Source organism: Pelodiscus sinensis, chromosome 1, assembly GCF_049634645.1.
Source record: "Pelodiscus sinensis isolate JC-2024 chromosome 1, ASM4963464v1, whole genome shotgun sequence".
Classification (NCBI taxonomy): domain Eukaryota; kingdom Metazoa; phylum Chordata; order Testudines; family Trionychidae; genus Pelodiscus; species Pelodiscus sinensis.
The window spans coordinates 123,774,553-123,792,031 of NC_134711.1; the positions used below are offsets into that span (position 1 = coordinate 123,774,553).

General features: G+C 43.1%; 1 protein-coding gene across 2 annotated transcripts in view; it reads right to left on the bottom strand.

Moving 5' to 3' along the window:
* Positions 1 to 151: 151 nt before the first annotated feature.
* SMC1B (structural maintenance of chromosomes 1B) overlaps positions 152 to 17,479 on the bottom strand; it is a 102,245-nt gene continuing 84,917 nt past the window's right edge. Inside the window, exons 19-25 of one of the 2 annotated variants that reach the window (XM_075899976.1) lie at positions 13,378 to 13,476; positions 12,698 to 12,854; positions 10,381 to 10,535; positions 3,684 to 3,835; positions 3,402 to 3,471; positions 816 to 926; positions 152 to 497 (exon numbers count right to left, since the gene is read on the bottom strand). In XM_075899976.1, coding sequence (XP_075756091.1) covers positions 390 to 497; positions 816 to 926; positions 3,402 to 3,471; positions 3,684 to 3,835; positions 10,381 to 10,535; positions 12,698 to 12,854; positions 13,378 to 13,476 — 852 coding nt within the window. In that variant the 3' untranslated portion in view covers positions 152 to 389. Of the gene's footprint in view, positions 501 to 815; positions 927 to 3,401; positions 3,472 to 3,683; positions 3,836 to 10,380; positions 10,536 to 12,697; positions 12,855 to 13,377; positions 13,477 to 17,479 lie in introns of both variants that reach the window. The other variant, XM_075899966.1, reaches the window with a different exon arrangement.

A 17,479-nucleotide genomic window follows, 5' to 3' on the forward strand; every position in this document is an offset into this window, starting at 1 on the left:
TTGGAAACAGAAAATAACATCACCTTCCCTAATGATAGCTGAATACATGTATCATTTTAAAAGTTAAGCTACTAGAACCTGTGGCTAGGTTAAATATAAATACATCTGAAACTTCGTACTGAGAACCTTTGAGGAAAAAAAGAAAATGCTGTAAGTTTCAAGATTTTTTTCCAACATTTTAATTCTCATTTTAACATTGAACAGTTACTTTTAACAGATGAGGTTTGGATTTTTTTTACAACAGTCATTAATTTAACATAGCAGTCTGGCGCATTCAAGTATAAGAATATATTTTAAAGCAATATTCAAAAAGCTTACAAACTTGCCATTAAGGTAGCTGTAGAAATCATACTTTTGTTATTCACAGATGACCCTGAAACTTTCATGTTTTATTCTAATGTGGAACTGTATTTGTGCTTCTCTTTTCGTTCACTGTCATCGGTGTCTGGATACACAGTAAGATCCAAAGTCAGTACATGACTAAACATGTAATCATCCTGCTGAAAGGAAGAACTAAATCAGTGTACAATCATATACATTAAAAATAAGCATTACTGATAAGATGATGCAGTCACCAAAATGACTACTTAACTATACATAGGTTTTTCTGCAATGCTTATTAAACACTTCCAACGAGTGCTTCTAAATAGCAAACTGCATTTGAACCACCCAGCTCTAGTGAGACTTTTAAAAAAGGATTATTAAGGGCAGGGGGTCACTTTTAAAGATATAATTGGCTGTAGCTGGAATTTTTAAAACTGTTTAATTTTAATATGTAATTAATTTGAATGAAATAACAAAAATAAGATTTGTACCTCTGGACAGACGCCAATTAATGCATCTGCTCTGGAATAAAACTCCTCCTTTAGAGAAATAACGATCATCTGACACTGTTCCTGGGCCTGCTCTTTGATGAAGCTTGATACCTTTGAAGAAAGTCACAGATTTTAGCCTAAGTAAGTTCGGTCAGATTTAAATTTCATATAATTGGGGAACAATAGAAAAGGTTACTCAGCAGAGAGAATTCATTTGTAAAATGGGTTAAAGGGCAAAATACAACTGGCCAAGAAATATACTGTATACAGTGTAGGTTCCCAGTAGTTGCCAAGTTTGGCCTTTTAAAAAATGTAAAAGAAAAACAATCCACTTCAGAAATGTCGTATTTCTAAAGTTAATGTAAGGCATTAAGTTAGGTGGATTTCCATGTACAAGCTTTACATTTTACAGCTTGTTACCACTTACATAATGTGATGCATATTATGGTGCTGTCCTATGTAGCAGAAAATGTTTTTCATTAGCTGTAAAATGTTACTGCATAGGGTTGAATTTATTATTTAAGGTGAATGAAGATACCATGCCACAACAGAAGATAAAATCCTAAATGAAAATTAAAAGAAGCATTCTTTAATCATGCTTTTGAGTACATTTTTATCTGCTTTGTCAAAGATGGCACAGTGGTTGAAATTTTGAACTGGAGATTTTAAAACCTGATTAATTTTCAAGTTGACTGACTATAATCCATTCTGAAGCTATAATTTTTATAAGGAAGAGTTAGTATTATTTATGGTTAATTGTCAGTTTAAAGCCCTCTAGTATTGCCACTAACCAACCAGATCTTCCCCAAACTCTTTTGGATACCAGTAAGTACTGTACTATTTCATATGGAGAACAAATACATGCAGTAAGTTTATTAAGCATATATTTTCTATTTCCAAACATTAGAGAGACAAGGTGGTTGAGGTAATGTTTCTTACTGGACCAACTTCTGTTGGGGAGACAAGCTTGTGAGAGTTACCCCAAGCTCTCCCATGTCTAAGGGAAGAGCTTTGTTGTAATTCAAAAGCTTGTGTCTATAATCAATAGAAGCTGGTCCAATAAAAGAGATTACATCACTGTACCTTGTATGTTTACGGTAAAACACAGGTATAGACTATAATTGATGTGAATGTCTGCCTCCACCACTGGTGGAGTTTCAGATGGTTGTCTCATGGATACCTAATCCTTGTGGAAAGGAAATAGGAAGGGTCAGCCTCAAGCATGCGTAGAGTCCCTCGACTCTTTTGTTACCTTCTTAGGCTACATCTAGACTGCAGGCTTCTTTTAGAAGAAGCTTTTTCGGAAGCGATCTTCTGAAAAAACGTCTTCCAAAAGACAGTATCCACACACAAGTGCATTGAAAAAACGATGTGCTTTTTTGAAAGACAGCGGTTCTTTCAATTTACTTTCAGAAGAAAGCAATTGCGGTGTGGACATTCCTCAAGTTCCCTGTAGTGTAGATATACCCTTAGGCTACGTCTACACTGGCCCCTCTTCCGGAAGGGGCATGTAAATTTCAGCAGTCGTCGTAGGGAAATCCGCGGGGGATTTAAATATCCCCTGCGGCATTTAAATAAAAATGTCCGCCGCTTTTTTCCGGCTTTTAAAAAAGCCGGAAAAGAGCGTCTAGACTGGCCCCGATCCTCCGGAAAAAGTGAGAATAAGTAAGAATAAGAGCCTCCGGAAAAGGGCACTTTTTCCGGAGGATCGGGGCCAGTCTAGACGCTCTTTTCCGGCTTTTTTAAAAGCCGGAAAAAAGCGGCGGACATTTTTATTTAAATGCCGCGGGGGATATTTAAATCCCCCGCGGATTTCCCTACGACGACTGCTGAAATTTACATGCCCCTTCCGGAAGAGGGGCCAGTGTAGACGTAGCCTTAGAGAGATAACAGAGCAGGATGTCGGGGCACAAATGGTTATTTGGTAAGAGTCAATCCACCAAAACTCAAAGTTGCAGACGGATACAGATTTTTTCACTGGAGAGAAGACTCAGAACCATACCCTTATGAGAGATGTTAAAATGTGTTTATTTAGGTAAACATGTGACTGCTGAAAATGTCATTGGTTAACTGTGTGCACATTTACACTTCCCTAACTCTGATAAGACGTGGATGGTGACTGTATGGGAAAGTTCAAAGTAAGTGTCTATCAGCAGATGAAATGTGCTGATGGCCAATACGTATATGCCGACAGAGCTAATACACTGCTCTGATGATTTTTAGATTGTCAGTCCAGGACATCCAAAATCCCGACAGGTCCAATGTGCTCATGCCCATCAGTATGTGGAATCCACACAGAAACCATCACTCAAATTTATCCCTCATATAGTCTGTTTTGATATTAGGGATGTAAATATTTTAAAAAGTTAATTGTTTAAATGGCTGGACTGCTGGGGATGCCACTCCCACTGGGCTGGCCTAATGCTAACCAGTTAATATTTTTACATCTCTTCTTATATGCCAATGGAGAATAACTGACCTAGTCTCTCTGTCCCAGCCTTCTTAAACACCAACCTTCTGCAAAGGGATACTGTTATGTCATTAAATTATCTACAAATTACTTTCAGAATAGAAGGAATAACTTACTTTGCCAATGTTTGAGTTATCCAGTGCAGCATCAACTTCATCCAAAATAAAGAAAGGGGCAGGACGGAAACTTAAAAATAAGAGACAATTACTTTTATATAGCTATAATAGTATTTTTTGTTTTGACTAAAAGTGCTGTTCTGTTCTTGGCATGAATGTAAAATAAATTTTTAGACATGACATACATGATGAAACTGCATTCATGAAAATATACTACATTTGTTTCTACACCACTGATGTTCAATATAGTATAAAGATGTACAATTTATTTCATCCTATTACCTGTGTATAGCAAATACAAGAGCCAGTGCTGCCACAGATTTTTCACCTCCTGATAAGTTGTCCATGGGCATAAAGCGTTTTCCAGGAGCCACGCAATTATAGCTAATTCCTTCTAAATATGGTTCCTCAGGGTTCTCAGGACTAAGAAATGCCTGAAACACATATGCCCCAATATTCAGTTAATACTGAAAACACATGAAGTGTTTAACTTAGGGTTGTTATTGTTTATATTTTAAAGTTTAAAATTGACATTTTGGCAGATTTTTAGTAAAGAGCTATATTTATATTTCAGAGAAACTGCTAAAAATTTGGTTCCAGAAAAATCTTATCTTGTGGAACCTTTGGGAAATGACAAATCATAATCAAAGAATTAATGTATCATTCATATTTTCAACTGTTCCTTATTTGTGTTACCAATATAATTTCAAATTATTAAAGACACATTTTAAAAGTCTCAATTTACTTTTCACTGTTTATTTAATTCTACTTGCCAGGGGTATGTGGCACCAGAGGGAACCACCAGCTGTTCAAAACAACTGGTGGTTTCCTCTCGGCATGGCATGTTGTGACGTAGTGGGGGTACTTGCTGGGCTGTGGTGACCTCTGCTGTCTGGAGCAAGACCCAGCAGGGAAAACCTCACTAGGCAGAGGTAATGCCAAACTTGTTGAACCAGTGGCCAGACACCCCCCATGGAGAGGAACAAAGGAAGGTGGATGCTGCCCTGGCTGGGGGGCAGGGCTGGAAGTTAGTGAGTGGGTTGCTGGCTGTCGGAGGGCATGGAGGAGAGCCTAGGGGAAGGGGCTGGAGTTTAGGGGCCCAGTCTCCCCCATCTCAAGGGGGCCTGAGGCATCCTAGCCCAGTTCCTGTAACCAGATTACATCTGTGCTGCGCTGTGCTGGAGGAGCAATAAACCACCCTCAATTCCACTGGCTGGTGCAGTCTGTTTGTGCCATTTCGGGGTGCAGGAGACGGGGAACCCCCAACGCGCCGTCACACATGTCCTTGACTGGGAGCGAGACACTGATTTGCTTGGGGGCGGGAGGAGCACACCAAGTCTCCCCCTGCCAGTGATACACGAAGCCTAGAGGGAACCGCCAGCTGTTCAAAACAACTGGCAGTTCTCTCTAGGGGTAAGTCTAACCTACATCCCTCTTTCGAAAGAGGGATGTAAATTAGACATATTGCCATGGCAAATGAAGCCAGGATTTGAATTTCCCGTGCTTCTTTTGAATAATTGCATCATGGCGGGTTTTTTGACATACATTATGGCATGGCATCACTAGCATTTCTTGCGCTCTCATTTGCATAGTCTCTTTGGTTAAGTTTTGCAGAAGAGGTTTTTGTGGAAAAAAGCTGCAGTGTACATGAGGCAAAAAATCCTTTTGAGCAAGACTCTATATATATCTGCTTTTCTGAGGGACAAGCGATCTTGCACAAAAGTTTTTTTTTTGTGTGCAAAATGGTCCCACCTACACTGCATTTTCCGCAAAATGGACTGGAAGAGACTATGCAAATGAAAGTGCAATAAATGCTAATGAGTACTTCATTTGCATTTCCTCTTCCACAAAAATGCTACAGGGTAGATGTAGCCTAAGTGTTAATTACTTTTCTGCAAAAGATATCAAGGGAAACTTGATTCATATTTTGAATTGAAAAGAACCCCTCACCCCCCCCCGCCATATCCTCTCTGAACCAGTCCTCTCTTCTTCCACCTCAAATTCTTTTCTCACTAGCTCATCCAACTACCCAAGTATCTAATTAGCTTTTCTAACTTCATCTCAAATAATTCAATTGGCAAAATATCTTTTTGAGTCACTTCATCCTGCAACTCTGGCTCTGAGAAAATGATCCTACCTTTCCTCTATTGGACTTAGGTTGAACAGATTTTCTAGATTTTTTTTTTTTGACAATGCTCAGAATTAAAATTAATTGGAAGAGGTGGAGCATAGGATAAAGAGAACCAGATGTAAACAATTATACTCCTTTTATTCTGCTCTTTCTTTCCACATGTAAAATCTTGGCAAAAGAGCCATTAACTCTGGTAATAAGTCAGAGGAACTGGTGTCCACAGAAAAACAGGCCATTTTTCTTTTAAGTTAAAAGTGGCTTCTTGAACCTTTTTCTCCTTCAGTTTTACTGCTTAGGAGAGTTGAGACTGGGATCCTGAGATGTAGAGTTCTGCAAAATTCTTCCTCTAATAGGCATGTCTTTTTATTTGCCCATTTAAGTAAAAACAAAATCTCTATAAGAGACATGACAGCTGTTCCCTGGGGCTCACAAGATGGCAGCCTCTATAGCAAAGGTGTTTTTCATGCTAAATCCAAGAGTTCTATAGCTTAAGAGGTCATTTCTTCCTGAGGGAGATTCCTTTCTTCTCCTTTCCATACAGAATTCTGGATTTCCCCTATGACTAAGGAAAGGAGACTGAAATGCATGAAGGATGGGAGGGATGTGTGTGTGTGCGCAGACTGATCAGAATGCAATGAAGGAGGGCATACACACAAAATGTCCTTTTCATCTAGTCCATGGTCTGCCAATGGCAGATTCAGCTGGTATCACTTATGGCTCCCTTGAACCAGGCTACTACCCTGATGTAATTTAATTGCCTCTGGGTGCTGAAGGGCGCTCTCTTCATGTTTATGCTATCCTTCAGCCTACCTGTCAGACTTCCTGCTGATGCATAACTAGCTCCTGAGTTGGGATAAGGCAGACAAAGCAAAACCTTTCTGACCCCGTGGATGAGACAGCTGGAGTGTGTAAGATACAAACTTCTCCTTCTGCATCATCTGGCAGAAATACAGAGTAGAAGGAACACAGCCTTGGTCCCTTGTGGGCCTCTCTCTTCCATCTCCCTAGCCCGTAATTAACCTGAGTAGTTTGTCCTTTCTCCACTCTCCTCAAAGCCCATGTCAAACACAAGACAATTTGCTTCTTCAGATTTGTTTTCTTAATGCTGTCTCTTGAAAAGGCGCTTAACACGACAGACTCACTGGAAGCTACAAGAGGCAAAAAACTGAGGGGGGTCTCCAGAAGGTGGGGGTAGGGGGCATAATCTCCCAGCTATTCAGTATGCTTTGATTCTATCTCCTACAGCTTCAGCTAGGAAAGACTTACACTGAAGATCTACAGACCAGAGAGGAATTCAATATTTACTGTAAACTCTCTATTTGTTTCTAACCAGAGGGAGATCATTAACTTGAGAACATAGCACCCATCTGCTATGACAGATATCCTTGTATTTTTGTCAGATTATACATGTATCAGCTCTGTTTTTTAGAAACACTGACAGGAAATGAGGAAATACATTCTTTTCTGTATACTGAAGAGGGATTTAATTCTCCCAACTCCATTATTTAATAGCTCCAAACACAAATAATTTAATTAATCATTAGGAGCCCATACGTGTATTTAGAGACTATTCAGTAACTTGCCAGGGAATTCTGTGGCTCTCACACCAGTGTTACTTGCTTTTAATACATGTGTTTCCCTTAAACTTTGCCAGCCCAGTTAAACTATAAAGGCATGCAGGAAATAAATACATGCCTGATATTTTGGTTCATTTACCCACAACATCTGCTATACTTCTAATTTGCCTTGCACTAATTTTTTTTTAAACAGAGTAAAATCTTATTAAATAGCTGTAACATTTCTAACAAAACTAAACTATATAAGACTGTTTCCCAAACTATGGGCCGCGGCCGGGTACCGGTCCGCAAGAAAAAAATACCAGGCCTCAGCATGGCTTCCAGAGTGTTCTGAGCTCCCGAAGCACCCATGCAGTGCTGGGTCCCCCAAGCCCTGGGCTGGGCTGGGCGGAGGATGCAGCTGGATGTTTCGGGCTCCCAGCAGAGGCATAGCGACGGGGAATGGGGACAGGGCGGTGCGAGGCTCTGGGCTCACCCAGGCTGCAGGAGGAGCGAGATCCAGCGCTGGACTCAAGGGGAGGGATGGAAGGGCAGGGAATCAGTGCTGGGCTCAGCATGTCTGTGCAGTTTGCAGGGAGGTGCAGGGAAATGGAGCTCAGCGGGGCTAGAGAGTGAAGAGGTATGAGGTGCTGGGCTGCAGGAGTGGGGGGCGGGCTGCTGGGTGGGCTGGGCTCCGAGAGTAAAGAGGTGCAGAGCTCAGAGCTCAGTTTGGCTGCAGGAGGAGGGAGGTGCTGGGAACCCAGGGCTAGACTCAAGGAAAGGGAGGAAGGGGCAGGAAATCAGCACTGGGCTCAGCAGTTCTGCTGGGCTTGGGGGGAGGGGCAGGGAAATGGGCCTCAGCTGTGCGGTGGGGGAGGCATGCAGGGAACCAGTGCGGGGCTCAACTGGGCTGAGGTGGATGCGGGAAGGCATAGGAAACAGAAGGGCAGCTCAGCTGGGCTGTGAGGGGCTGCAGGGAACTGTTGCTTCACTTCCTTGGATTGTGGGGGATGTTTTTGGGGGGAGGTGCAGGGAACCAGCGGGGGTGGGCAGCTCAGTTGGGTTGCAGGGGAGGGAGGTGCAAAGAAGTCTAGTGGGGTGGAGGGAACCAGGAGCCCTGAAATGACCTCCCCTGGTCCAAAAAATCCCTCATCTTGGACCAGTCAGGTCCAGAGGGTGCCAGACCGGGGAGGTCCACCTCTGACCCAAGTTCCCTCCTTGCACCCTCCCTCCTAGCCAGATACCCTACTTCCAATCTGCTCCTGTTCCCGCCTCCCGGAGTGCCCGTGTAGTGCCAAGTCCCCCAAGCCCTGGCCCGGGCTGGGCGGAGGATGCAGCCAGGTGAAACAGTGGAAATGTATTAGTTTTTCATGCTTTTTTTTTTAAAATATGCGTTTATATTTTTGGGCTGCAAAAAACAGTACAAAAACGGGTTCCAACTAAAATAAAAAGTTTGAGAAACCCTGGTCTAGCCAGCTTTCTATCCATCTTACAGTCCATTTATCCAATCAATATTCCCTTAACTTGCTGGCAAGAATATTGTGTGTGACAGTATCAAAAGCTTTGCTAAAGCGGGCATTGGGGGCTTTGGGAGGATAAGAAACAACTTATTTGCATATTAATCATTTGCTTAATGAATATGCAAATTAATGTTACCGGTCCTCCAAAAGCTCATGAATGGATTTACTGGTCCCCGTGTCAAAAAGTTTGGGAACCCCTGATATAGGAGACTATAAATTAAGTCGGCCACCTGCCCCCTCCCTTCCTGCTGATGCTACTGCTGCCGCCTATGTAGGAGGCAGTGGGGGTCAGGCAGTTCCCCATGTGCACTGGCTCTTGCCTGCCCACCCTACACTGTTGTCTCCGATACAGAAGCAGAAGTGCGGGTGAGGGAGAGAGGCAGTGCTGTGGGAACTGATATGTGTAAAGGGCCAGCTTTTAAGCTGGCTCCCCGACAAACACAGACTCCTGCCTGCCTCCCACATTGCTGCAACAGGGACAGGAGGCAATAGGGATGGGGAAGTCACTCTGCAGAAGCTGGCACATGCAGAGAGCCTGTTAAAAAGCTGGCTCCCCACTCATACCTGTTCCTGCTTCCCTGCCGCCCCCTGCCTCCACTACCTCGGATACAGAGGCAGCAGTGTGTGTGTAGGGTTGCCAGGTGTCCAATTTTGAACTGGACAGTCCAGTATTTGAGCTTTCTGTTCAGGAAACAAATTGAGAAAATATAAATGAGAAAATAGAAACATCCAATATTTTCTAAGTAAGATGTATTGTAGATTGTGATGTAATGTCAAGAGTGTCCAGGATTTTTGCTGAAAGCATCTGGCAACCCTACAGTGTGTGCGTGCGTGCGCGCACACACACATGCTAAATGACTGGTAAGGGGTTAAACATGGAAAATCAATTGTTCTACAGTTCTTCATCAACATTCAGGTTTGACCTACCTGCCCAGTCCCAGAAAAGGGTTTTTGCTGGCCAGGGGAGGACACTTATGGCCCCCTCCCAGCCCTGACTCAGCCTGCTAGTCTCCAGAATGGCTCCCCACTTGCTGCTAGCCCTGCTGTCCTGCAGACCCTGCTGGGTAGCCATGCACCGTGGGCCCCAACCCAGCCAAGGAGTCCCCGCTAGCAACTCGCTGAGGGCAGCCCACTGCCTTGCTGGCCCCGTAGGACTCCCTGCTGCTGGCCCTCTAATGGGATTCTCTGGTCCGGCAACATCTATGTACGTACAAAAGTGATTTTTATTTCATTTATTTATAGAAGCGTAGGGAACGTTAAAACAAAAATGGTAGAGTCCAGATATCTAGTACACTCTTGTTAACTGGTTATATAGATACTTGAATGTTTTGGATGACTGCATTAGACCTGTGTACCAATAATATTTCCTTTCAAAAAATAAAGAAGTTGTGAATACACTTTACTCATCCTGCATGATATTCCAGAAATCTAAAATCAAATAAACAAACTCCCCAGAAGTGAACACATTAATTCATTCTTCTCTTGCACAAATGAAAGCTGCAGCCAAGCGTAGAATGGTACATACTATCTTTTCCTCACTTCACATAACTGTGATTCCCCTAATGATCTTTATCTTCTAGTCAGTCTGCGTAAATTTCATATCCAAGATTGAAATTATAGCACACCTCTGGAGAGTTTAAAAAAAGAAAAAAAAGAACAAATGCTACTGTTCTAGTTAATAAAACTTTTGGTATTATGATTCCAATTACAAACTGAAGAAGATTAACCCAGTAAACTTTTTTTCAAACCAAGTACTTGAAAACATTACACACCTGAGCACTACTGTTTCTGCAGAGTTTCTTGTAAATCTGATCAATAGCTACCGAGACATGCTCAAAACACTGGCTGAAACGCTCAAATCTTCTTTTTTTCATCTGTTCAAATTCTTGTCTACATATCTTGGCTTCCCTTCTGCTGGCCTCAAAAGCTATGAAAGAATAATTGAATGAACTTAAGATTTGCAGAAAGTGCTCAATAATAAGCTTAAAAATAGTGTAATTTTCTTAGTAATCCATCACTCAGCTAACAAGCATTTTAACTAGAGAAATTTGTAACAATAGGAAAACAGTTTAAAGACTAGTCTTTACTTTCCATGAGATCAGGGCTCTGGAGATTCATATTTTGGGGTTCAATTTAGCATGTCTAGAAAGGACCCACTAAATCAACTGCTGATGGTGCCCCCACCAAGCCCAGTACTCCATGGGGTTGCGAGGAGTAAGGGATGTTGATAGGAGGGTTTCTCCCATCAATCTCCTTTAGTGGGTACGCTGCAGAAATTCAACTTAAGGTACATCAACTCCAATCACGCTGTTTACACAGCTGGAGTTGTGCATCTTAGGTAGACTCTCTCACATAGTGTTGACCTGGCCTAAGTGTTTATATGCGCAACATACAATGTCTTAAATTTGCTCCTAGAGCTCAGCTACGCAGACTGAGAAGTGAGAAAAGTTGTTCAGATTTTTCCAGTTTTCTCTACACAAGACCAGACTGAAGAGACGAACTCTGCCCAAATATAGGTTGTTCACAGTTGTATATTTTGATTATGTGAACTCTGTAACAGTTTATAAGGTTATATTTTGGTATGGCAGTAGAATTCCATTTACTCTCAATAGTGTGATACTTACACACCATTAATTTTTCAGTAATGTTCATGTTTAAGTACCAGAAAAGGTATGGCATTCATACATGGTGTAGCAAGGGCTCCTCTTACCCAGGCCACCACTGGGCAGGCCTCTCGCTCCTAACCCCAGAGTTTGGGGTTTGCAGCAGGTCTCTGTGGTAGGAAGCCCAGCCACGTCTCCTCAGACTCCCTCTCTAGCTGCTTCTGCTTTATGCTGTTGTGGAATGTTCTCTAACTTTTTGCACCCTATCTCTCTACCACCTCCCTTCCATTCTCTCACTCTCCCCAGCTTCCAGCTGCTGAGGCTTTTAAAGGCTCTCAACCGAGAAGTCAGCTGGCCCCATCTGCCTGATCCAGCTCCCGCCACAGCTGCATCTAATCAGGCAGCAGCCCTCTGCTTCTAATTACAAGGGTTTTTTTTTTTTTACTCTTTTTGGGCTGCCTTTTTCCCCCTCTCTGCAGCAGCTCCCTGGCCTGATCCTGCCACAATGGATAGCTTCTAATGAAATTAGCAGAAAGTTTTTAGTAAATCAGTCATCTATGAAATACAATAAATCTTTTGTCAAGGAATATACAAAGATATTTTTTGTGAAGATACCATCAAAATTAATGACAGAACACAATTTTTTAAATAAACAATTTGGACTAAGATGCTAAAATGTTATAAATAAAGTTATTAATATACAATGACACTATAAAAATAACTAAGAAAAAAGAGGGCCTGTAGCAGTAAGTCTCTGACACAAAACACAAAAGGAAATACTCATTCGTTAACGGAGTAAAAAACAAATAGGACCAGTTTCAGCAAAAGGATTATACAGGACAGAAAACTTTCTGTTCATAGTAGGGATGTTAGAAATCATTTATTGTAGTAACTGCATAGCTGCAACAATTCTTAGCAGTTACACAGTTACTAAAATGCTCCCTTTACTGAGGCAGGCACAGCACATCAAAGGTAGTGTGAGTTAGCAGGCAGGACCTAGTCCGTGAGGGGAGCCAGTTTAAGAACTGTCACCCTGCGCAGACCAGATCCCGCTTGCTGCACCAGGCCGCTGCCTCCGTTACAGAAGCAGCAGTGCAAGGTGGCAGCAGCCCCTGTCTGCGAGGGGCCCTCAGCCCCCTGCGGACAAAGGCTGCTCCAGCATCCCCCCGAGAAGCTTCTGTCCATGGGGAGCTTGGGTCCCCTGCGGACAGGGACAGCGGGTTGGAAACAGTTTTTAAATCAGCTCTCCACATGGATCAGCTCCCGCCTGCCGCCTCCCACTGCTACCTCTGTATCAGAGGCAGCAGCACAGGCTGGCAGGTGGCCTCTGCTTGCTCTTCACTGAAAACTCAGACTAGCCTACTGGTCCGAGTTGAAAATGCAGTGCACATGGGGAGGGGTGAACTGCAGTTAACTGGCTGGTTAGCTAGCTGCTGACATCCCTAATTCATAGAAATGGTTAATAATAAGGAAGATTCAGTATTACCATTTACTGATTCTTCGAATTTGTCCTTAGCAGTCTGCAATTTCTCCAGTGCTCTCAGGTTTGGTGCTGATGTTTTGAATATAACATTTTCTTTGGCTATTACTTGCTGCTGCAGTTGTGTCAGATGAGCCTCGATCTCTTTATCTGACTGCAGGTCCTAAGCAGAAGACAAAAAAAATCATGAAAAAGGTTTAGCTGCCAATAGAATCAGCAGGCTCCCAGACAAGAGGGTACAATACCCTTACAAACTATTTCATAACAGAGGGACATATCATAGTCACTTACATCAGGACATGATAAGCAGAAATAGCAGCTGAACAGACCTTGGTTGTAGTTAGGAATAATCTTAACATTTAAAAATAAGTATGACCAACTCCTTCGAACCTGGTATTTTGAAACACACTGTACTGCTGGGCCCCATGAATGTATTAGTATGAAGGAAAATCCAAATTATGTTCTTCTTCTATTAGATTTGCAGTTTACAAAACTTTATAGAATAGCTAAGTAGAATATTCTGATAGATAAAATGCATGTATGCTAATATTAAAAAAGAATCAGGATATCTTACACAAAACGGCTACTGTCATATCTCAAGCTTATCGGTTTTTAGCTAAGAACATTAAGATTTTGCTGAAGAATGCATGAACACATCATTAGCACTAGAAAATACATTGATTTACCTTTAGATCATCTATTAGACTGCTGTAGTCTATATGAATGGCTCTTTCTCTTTCATAGATATCTGCTGTAGCTTCAGTGCTTTCTGCTTCAGTTCCCAGCTATAACAAAGAGGGAGAGCTTTTCAGTTCAGAAATATAGTGATCTTTCAATTGTGAAAAAGAACATAAAGTCTACATGACATGGAATAAAGGATAAAAACAGAGCAACTGTTCCTCTCCTAATTTATATAATACGCTTTTGTAATCAAAAGTTATGATGTACTAGTTGATCAGCAGGAGGCATTAACTGAAAATGCTGTCTTTTTCTGACCTTTGAAAAATCCAATAATTTCAGTTGTGTGGTTAATATGAATGAAGAAATGGATTTGTACAGAGTGCATTTAGAATACTAACTCCATTTGGTCTGTCAGAATGGGCTTTCTAGGGAGTTTTTAAATCCCCTTTCAAAAAAGATTCCTGGGAATATTAGTCAATAAAAAACATTCCTCACACACAACTATCCTTAGAAAAAATGAAAAAAAAAATCTACCTTTTCTCTTAGGCTGCTGGCAATGAGTACAAGCAGAGGACTCTTACTCACTGCAAATCTGGGACCACAATAACCTGCTCCATTCCTGTGGTAGTCTCAGCCCCTCACTTCTTGTTTCCATTCTTTTCAGGGGAGCCACCTTCCTTCCTATAGTTCACACATCAGACACACATTCCTAATCCCCACTCCAAATTCTCCATGTTGTTCCTATTCCATGACAGCCTTAGCCTCCTCTCACTATATACCATCTCTTTTCCTCTGATCTAGTCCTCCTATGAGTACCCTCCAGTCCCCTCTCTCCACTGAATGCCCCTGTCCCCTTGTTCTTTCTTCCTCCTCTCCCACACATTTGCACCTATCTTCAACCATAGAAGCTTTCCCAAGATTGGGTTCAGGGAGCTTCTTTGCTTCCTTGCACTCGCCTCACTGAGACAAATGATAAAGGCAGCAGTGAAAGTAACTTAAAATTTCGTACAGATATAGCAACCCGGGTCTCTGCCAGCTCTTTAAATAGCTCCCTGTTGGTATTTGCTGTAGCTCAGCCAGCTCTTGCCATAGCTGCGCACAAGGCACATCCACTTACTTTCACTTCTGGATTAAGGCAGAGTTTTTACCATTCAGAACACTTGGAAGAGGAGGAACAGAGGCAATCTTGCTGGCACATGGTAGGGGACCCTGCATTACCCTGCCTTGGCAATACCTGGTGATGTCTGCCTTGTCCAAAGTGTGGATTTCTGGCCTGTCTCAAATCTGGTTTAACAAAGCATGCAGGCAAGGCTGGGTTAATAAAGAAAACTATGAGAGTCAGGAAATGTTTTGCATAACAATGCAGATTAAGCCTGGTATGTGAGACTACATCAAGAACACAGGACAAGCAGCCTTGTACTTGTTTCTGATAAGCAAAAAGTACAGATGCAGCCATGAAACTGTTAACTGCGCACATAGCAGTAACATCCTGAGTAGCACGATGTACCCAAAGGGGCACTGGGCATTTTACATATCCTACACAATATGTAATCAATTTGTAAATATTATTAGAATGACCAAGTTTCTCTCTGCTATAAATTGGGTTTAGTAAGAACAATCGGTGGGAAGGAATGGGAAGGATTGACCCACACGTCCTGCTCCAGGTAACTAGGAGTGATTAGGCCCTTCACACCGGCTATGTCACCGTTCCTATGGGTGAGAAAAGATGGAACCACGACCTCCTGCCTGGCACTGTAGGTAGCATACGGGTGAAGTGTAAGTGAATTAGGGTTTATTAATGTGTATAGTAGATCTTTTAGTAACTGCTTTTGCATTGCTTTGTGCTGTATCATTTGCTTTAGAAAGTATAGTATTTAAGGTTTAAATTGTATAGTAATTGTTCTTAAGGTTTGTAACTGTATTAACTGCTTAAAGCTTGAAATAAATAAGAAAGTGGCTAAGTAGCCCTGAAGTGTACTGGTTTCCTTTGGATCTAAAATAAGCCGAACCACACGACACAGTCACCCAGCAGAGGGAGCAGAAAGGCAGTTTGCCCTGGAGCACCCATTTGAGGGGGTCCCCTAAAACTGAGGAGCTTTGCAATCTGACACACGTAGTTTCACTATAAGTTTGTAAGCCCTCTCAGAGGACAGGAGCTGCCACTGCAGAATGAGGTCTCTCTTCAACACTCATCCCCGCCCCCTGCCATATTTTTTTGGTAAAGGTAGAGAGTCCTCAGTTTCAGATTTTGCTCTAGGTTCCCTAAATGCTCTCACTGACCCTGCCCACTATGAAAGTCAGAAGACTTGAAAGGGTCATAGAAAGTTCTAAGAGTATATTCCAACTCTAATTTATTTGACTCAATTTCTATATCTTCTGGGAAAAGTAGGCTCAGATTTAGATTAGGGCTATCAACTGACCTGCGTTAACACCTGCAATGAACCCAAGACGCGATTAACCCAGGACAGGATTAATGCGTTAATCACAGGCGTTAATGCTGCGCTGCCCTGGGGATCAGCTGGAATCCCCAGCTGATCCCCAGGTCCACTGTTGCAAAGTCCCTTTGAAATGCCAGAGCAGCACTTCAAAGGAGCTTTGCACCATGGAGCCAGGGATCAGCTAGAGTCCCCATCTGATCCCAGGCTCCTAATGCTCTGCTCCTTGCAAACACCACCACGGCGCTTCCAAGACGCAGAGCTGCATGGAACCCAGGGTCAGATGAGGACTCCAGCTGATCCCAGGCTCCATGCAGCTTTGCCCCATTGAAACGTCGCTGCAGCGTTTCAAAGGGGAGACGCATGCGATTAATCGTGATTAAATTTTTTAATCGCTTGACAGCCCTAATTTAGATAAGAGGAAGTTACTCACCCTGTGCAGTAACGATGGTTCTTCGAGATGCGTGTCCCATGGGTGCTCCACTATAGGTGTCGGGCTTGTCCCGGTGCCGCAGATCGGAGAATTTTCGTAGCCGCAGTCCGCCGGACCGCGCATGCGCGAAGCGCAGCTCGTGCTCTTTCGTGCCGTTTGTGTTCGCGCGGTCCGGCTCCCACCAGTTCCTCTTGATCCTCTTGGTCTGAAAGACGAATAGAAATTCCGAAAAGGGAAGGAGGGTGGGTCGTGGAGCACCCACGGGACACGCATCTCGAAGAGCCATCGTTACTGCACAGGGTGAGTAACTTCCTCTTCTTCTTCGAGCAGAGTCCCGTGGGTGCTCCACTATAGGTGAATTTGCAGCAGTAGCCCCTAAAAGGAGGGGGGTTCGGAACTATCATGCTGCTGATGTGGACAGCACCGCTGTTGCCACTGCTCCTTCTGGAAAGTGGAGGTTGGGAATGGCATAGTGCTTGGCAAAGGTGAAATTTGACGACCATGTAGCAGCCCTACAAATGTCTTTTAGAGGTACGCCCCTCAAGAATGCAGCTGATGTAGCGACTGCATGCGTGGAATGCGCTGTTGGATTCTGTAGCAGCGGTCTACTACGTAGGGTATAGCATTCCTTTATGCAGTTCACTATGATTGATGAAATGCGTTGTGCTGACAACTGTTGACCCTTAGAACGATCGGCTGTAGACACGAACAGATTGTTTGTCTTCCTGATGGACCTGGTTCTGTCTATGTAGAAAGCTAGGGCACGTCTGGCATCCAAAGTGTGTAGCCAAGCTTGTTCTGCCGAGATGTGGGGCTTTGGGTAGAAAGTGGGAAGCAATATCGGCTCATTGATGTGAAATTTTGAATTCACTTTCGGAAGGAAAGTGGGTTGAGGACGTAAAATGACTCCTTGAACAGTAAACAGAGTGTATGGGGGTAAGGCCGATAGGGCAGCCAGCTCACCAACCCGTGTTGCAGAGGTTATAGCCGTGAGAAAGATAACTTTCATTGTGAGAGTGCGCAAGTCACATGTGGCCAAGGGCTCAAAGGGTTTTTGAGTTAACGTATTAAGAACGAGCTCTAGGTCCCATGGTTGCATTGGTTGTGTTCGGTGCAGAAAGAGATTATGTAAGCCTTTCATGAAACATCGCATTGTCGGGTGAGAGAAAACTGAGTAACCATCCACAGTGTGGTGCAAAGCAGTGATTGCAGCGACGTGCACTCTAATAGAGGCGCAGC